General features: G+C 39.9%; 1 protein-coding gene across 2 annotated transcripts in view; it reads right to left on the bottom strand.

Moving 5' to 3' along the window:
• Positions 1-425: 425 nt before the first annotated feature.
• The window catches only part of samd12 (sterile alpha motif domain containing 12), a 30,688-nt gene continuing 25,113 nt past the window's right edge, over positions 426-6,000 (bottom strand). For both annotated transcript variants that reach the window (XM_061267443.1, XM_061267442.1), the window contains one exon: positions 426-2,949. In XM_061267443.1, coding sequence (XP_061123427.1) covers positions 2,918-2,949 — 32 coding nt within the window. In that variant the 3' untranslated portion in view covers positions 426-2,917. The remainder of the gene's footprint in view (positions 2,950-6,000) is intronic.

The following is a 6,000-nucleotide window of genomic DNA, read 5'->3' as shown; positions in this document are numbered from 1 at the left end:
ATATATATATATATATATAAAAAAATAAAAAAAGTCGGAGTGCACTGACGCCTCCAGACGCAGATGCCGACACATGTCGAGATAACGATACACGCAGAGACACTGACACGCAAAGCCCACCGAGATATGAGCGGATGCTTGCCAAAATAAGTAACATCCACCGCCTCGGAGAGGAGGAGGAGAAAAAAAAAAAAGACAGGGAGTCTTCCTAACAGACATATTGAAGGGATCACTGAGATGTGGGATGAAAGGGAGAGAACTCAGATGAAAGACAAATAGTGGGACAAAAAAATGCAACGAGATCACTAACCGAAGGATAAAAGTATGCGAAAATGGCAAAGGCTCAGAGTCGCTATAAACAAGAGGAGGATGCGTCAACATTGTTTTTGGGTGAGAGTAGGAACACAAAGGACCACACCAGATCATCTTTGTTCCGCTTCATACATGTTTAATTCATACAGAAAGTCCTGGTAGCTAGCGGATGATGGAAGTGTTGGATGTGTGACGTGCGGATGAGAGAAGGACTGGCTACTTTAATTGGTTCACCTTCCGCAGCAGGGAAGATACACTGTGATTTTTTATTTTTTTTTTCCAATTAAAATCAGGAAAAAAAATATCTGAAAGTTATTATGCGGTAAAATGGCAATGGGCAATCAGAGCCAAACACAATTAAAAGTACAGTACAATCATGAAAAAAACAAAAAATACAAATGAACACATATTTCATTTTTTTTTTTTTTAAATAATTATTTTTTTTTAATTTAATTTGATCCTTCTTTTGGCCCTTTTATTATACAGCATGTGCAGAGTTGCCGTATTTAAAAATAATTAAAAATAATTAAATAATTATTAAATAATTCAAATTAATTCCAATTGACCAGAACTGTATAAAACTCTAAACCAATCTTTCCCCGGCTATCTTTTTTTTCTCCCCTATCCGGAATTCTAAATTCAAGACGGAGCAGTCAATCATTCCATAACACTGATTTGTTCAAATGCACCTGTCTGAGCGATCATATTGATCTACATTCCTGTCAGAGATAATTTTGATCTTATAAATTTTCTTTTATTATATAGACAGTGATAGTATGCTCAGGCATCTTCAACATAGTTCATACAACATGATTTCAGTTGGACCGGTTGAGCGTGGCGGATGGACCGGCGACGTCATGCCATGCATGGATCAATCGAGATAAAACATGTTTTCGGGTGAAAGGCAAAAAATAGGATCGTGTTGCTGACATCGAATTGAGTTCAGCTTTGGTTTTTTTTTTTGAAACAGGTACAACCATTGAGGTTCAATTTGGCCTCAAAAATCCCCAATACCATTTTCTTTTAATAAAAAAAAAAAAGACAACTCTGTCAAATCATGAAATAGAAAAAAAAAGACGTCCGACTCAGCCCATTTGCATGAAATTCTAAAAAGTGACAAATGCTTTGTAATCCATCCACAAACACGTCCGTACACATACCTTGAGGATTTTGTAATCCTAGCGGAGGCCCGATCAATATTGTTCAATCATCTAGCAGGTCTTCGCCGTGTTAGTTTGCAGCTGCTATATCCCGACAATGAATGACCGCACGCACACGGACCGACCTGTCCACAAACGGAATATTTCAATTGCTCTCACGGCCCTCCACTTTTAACATCCCATTGACACTTTTGATCCGGGAGGAAGAAATGTTGACACAGGCGGCGGCTTGGTTAGCTGTCATTGCTATTATTATGATTAGAATATAAACATCAATATTTGTGATTGCTATTTAGAACTTGTTACATTGCTTGCTACGGATAATGAATGTACAGTCACGCGCACGCAAGACACACAGACGGACAGACGTGTGCTTTTTCGGGTTAGTAAACAAGAGAGGCTATAATTTAACAGTGAGCGGCCGTCGTTCACGTCCACATTACGGATAATTCCTCGATGGAAACACGACAACAGAGACATTTCGATGACAGACGCAGCTGTCAGGGCTTGTTTTTCCCATCCGTTGCTATTTTCAATATAGCGCACCTAAAAATAGTTTTTGGGAGAAGCTGACAAAACAATAAATAAAAGCAGAGCCATACAGAGATGTGTCAAGAGGAAAAAGGAAGATGTCTTTCTCGCTCTTCGTTAAGATTGCCAGTCAGAGCATCCCTCGGTTCAGCTTCTGTCGTAACTTAGTCGCTGAAAGTTGTTGAGCTGGGGGATTTTGGGGACACCTCGGGGGTTTTCCTTCTCATGCTCCAGCGTGATCGGACTTGTTTTGTGCTTTGATTATTTTTTTTGTTTTGATTAATTCGTTCCAATCTTTTCTGTACACATTGTTCTGATTTTTCTTTTATTTCTATATTATAAATACTGCAAGATGGACATCGCCAAACGACTACAGCATCGACGGTCCGCACATGGATGAGCTTGTCCCTGTTGCGCTTATTAGGCTATAATTAGAGGAAGAATGGAGGATTTATGAACAGTAATTGCCTTGCCACATCCCCAAAGCGCTAAGTTGGATTAGGACCAGCCTTCCCATGAGGGAACATAAACCTTCAAGTGCTACTGTGAAGTTTGAGTGACATTTCCAAGTAGTGGCTTTAAGGTGTTACTGTAAAATAGCCTTTTGGGATGAATTACAGCCACACACAATCCGTAAAGTAGCGTATTGCCGAAAATGAAAATATATTTCTGATGGAAACTATTGGTCAGACTCCAGAATGCCGCCATTGTTTGGTTTCCGAGGAAAGATCGGGTTGGAACTTGCGGGGAGGATTTTCAGGAGTGGCTGGGAAGAATGTATGAGTCCCTAATCTTCTCATGGATAAATTGACACAGAGCGCTGTGCAAAGTCCAAGAAGAGGTCCGAGGATCACACAGGTCGTCTGCTTTTAGGCTTGCCAAGTCGTTTGCGTCCCTCTGAGTGCACCGTTGGCTTATGGTGAAAGTGGGGCGCATTCCAGGGATCCTGCAGAAGGAAAAAAATAAAATAAGTAAAAAGGGGAGGGGGTGACAACTATCACAGGAAGAGCAACGGAGAAACTGAGACGATAGAGAAAATTTGGAATTTGAGATCAAACAGGCAAAAAAAAAAGAAGGGGCTTGAGATAACAAGCATGGGCACAGTGAGGCATAAAAATGGATCACGAGGATGGAATTAGAACACTAAAAGAGAGAGCGGAGAGATAAGAGAAACGGCATGAAAGAGAGAAAGAGGCCGTGCACATAATTATAAAAGAAAGCACGAAATAAATCAACGCGGCGAGCATCTTTGTGCTTCCAGGCGTCCGCCGCAATGAGACACAGCGGCGTCCGTAAAAACACACACATGCTTCTTGTCGAGTCTTTCAAATGTAAAAATGGGAGAATAAGTGGGAGAAATGAAGCGGGCCGAGATAGATGACATTATTTCAAACTCAGTCAGCGCGTGCGATGACAACAAACAGATGCGTGCTAGTCATTCTCTTAACAACACAAAAGTATCTGCTGCAAAATGGATATAAATAAACTATTCTTGCTGATTTGACTGCATTTATTATACTGCTCAAATCAAAATCTGCCAAAGGACTGATGGATATTTATTAGAATGGAGGATTTCTTCTCCTCAGTATTTTTCACTGCACTCGGACTCGCATTTGCCCTTCCCGCACAATTTGACAGACCACCGTTTATGCTGTCGGCATGTCTACTTCAATAATAGCATCCTCTTTTGTTGCAATGGCACACAATCCCATCTGTGATATGGCAACAACACTTGGACAAACTACACTGTAAGAAAAACAAAACAAAAAAACATGCGGATTCAATCTCGGAGCTTGTTTGTGAAAATATTATTTTCCCCGGAAGCTACACTACACCACTGCTTAATAAAAAAAACATTTTTTTTTTATGAACTAAAAAGAAATACAATTATTCTATTATACATTTTTTAATGAATAATACAGCAGTCTAAATGAACAAGCTAAAATTAGATCCAATGCATAAATTATAGTTTCATTTGCAGTTGTGAGCGGAGGAAAAGGTTTAAATGTTAGCAGTCGGTACTAGCATTGGAAAAGTGCCCCAAGCCTTTTTTGTCTACAGCTTCATTTCGAGGAAGGTTTGCTTTGTCAGCTATAGAGTGAAGAGGCCACACATTTACACGCTTCTCCAAACAGTAAGTCGTGTGATGTGAATCTTAATTTTGTCATTTCTTTGCATTTTCATTCACACACACAACCCCCAAGTCCTCCCGCCGACAAATCACGCAATATTTGAAAGATTATTGCTGTTGTAAAACGAATAAAAGCTGACATTTTCACAACCATTGTTATACAGCAATGTAGGAAAAAAAAAGGGCACATCATTTAGCTTTTATGATACTAACGTGTAAATTTCCCTGTTGCTGTATAACCCAATTATTTGACACAATAACCATAATATGTTAAATAAATGAGACTAACAAATACTTTCCTGACATGCTTCACTTTAAGGTGATCCCCCAAACATGCACACAACATATTTAAAGCTTTTAGCCCAGTCCCATTTCTTAACACTATTATGTAATCCAGCTCTCTGTCCTTCGGGGTTTAACAGAACCAAAATTGGAACATTAAAAAGAATGGCATTATTGAGCATGGTATATTTCTGAATATTTCAATTTGCATCATTGAACTGAAACTCTGATTACAAAAATAAAAGTAAAACCCATTAAAAATATTTTCTTATTTGTGTTTGGGTGGACCAAAATGACCTCCTGTTATGTGCCAATACAATGTTTCCCCTTCAGGATTTCTTGAAAGGTCTGTTATTGTCGGTATAGTCCCCAAAGAGTGCTCGGGATAAGCAAAATAGTCGGAAACCCAAAACAGAAGGTTTTAACATATGAAAGGCAAAGGGAGGAATGGAAATAAAATAAATAAAGAAATAAAAGATGAAATTGTGGGATGAGGAGAGAGAGACGGAGAGACTTAACCAGGCACATGGCTGCATTCCCCAAGTGGCTTCTGTTCTGTCTTGTTGGCTCTTTGCAGCTCCAGCTCTCTGGATTACCGCATTTACACTTGCGCTTAAAAATAGCTCCCGTGATCATTTATTTAGCTTAAGTGTGCCAGCCGCTATTGTGTACGGCTACATATACGTACAAAATCAAAATCTCTTTTACTATCTGTTCCGAATTTGTGATATACTTGCATTCTCTCTCCTCCTAACTCGAAAATTCGCTCATATTCCTTAGAAGTGTGCGTACAATTAATTGCATTCGTATCAACAGCAAATATATTACTTTGGTTAAAGGGTGCCATTAGTAGAGGTCCATCCCTATTTATTGGAATTTATTTTAATTTGTGAAAAATATTTACATAACCTATTTTGAGTCCCCGACATGAATTCCCACCACGCTGCCGTGTGATTGGACGATTGGATTGTGCTCAAGGTCAGGTGACCAGATGTATTTAATAAATGGAGGTGAATAGCGTTACAGCAACACTTGTGTTTCAAGGGCAAGCTTTTAAGCCAAGTAAGGGAAATAAAACAATCTGGCGATATTCATTTTGCCCTTTGGATACATCCGTCGAGTGTCTTTTAAGCATACTTGAAGGAGACGATTTGGAACGAGACATGATCGTACTTCAACGTAAGCTCTGAGAGGCCTTCAGAGAGACAAAAAAAAAGGCTCGGCTACCGATTTGAAGAAGGAGAAGAGAATCAGTAGCTGAGGTTAAAAGGGGGTCATCGCTCTGTGTAGGATACGGGGAATCAAATGTGATGACTCCACAGTCTGTCGGGCTGCAGGGATAAAGAAGATAGGAAGAGATCCATACAAGGAAGTGACTGGAAAATTCCCAGTCTACTTTTCGGTTGGACTTTTGTCTCACTCGCTGCTGGCCCCCGGCGACCTCACATGGCGCCAAGCCTCGGAAAGCCCATCTACTATTATTTCCTATTGCTGCAGCCATAATGGGATCGTATTGTCTCCGCTCACATTTCTGCTCGCCTTTCGATGGTGAAAAGGCGGCACTGCGTGTTATTTCTTCCTCCT

The sequence above is a fragment of the Syngnathus typhle genome, linkage group LG20, assembly GCF_033458585.1.
Source record: "Syngnathus typhle isolate RoL2023-S1 ecotype Sweden linkage group LG20, RoL_Styp_1.0, whole genome shotgun sequence".
NCBI classification, from domain to species: Eukaryota; Metazoa; Chordata; class Actinopteri; order Syngnathiformes; family Syngnathidae; genus Syngnathus; species Syngnathus typhle.
This window is presented reverse-complemented; position numbering and strand designations above follow the sequence as displayed.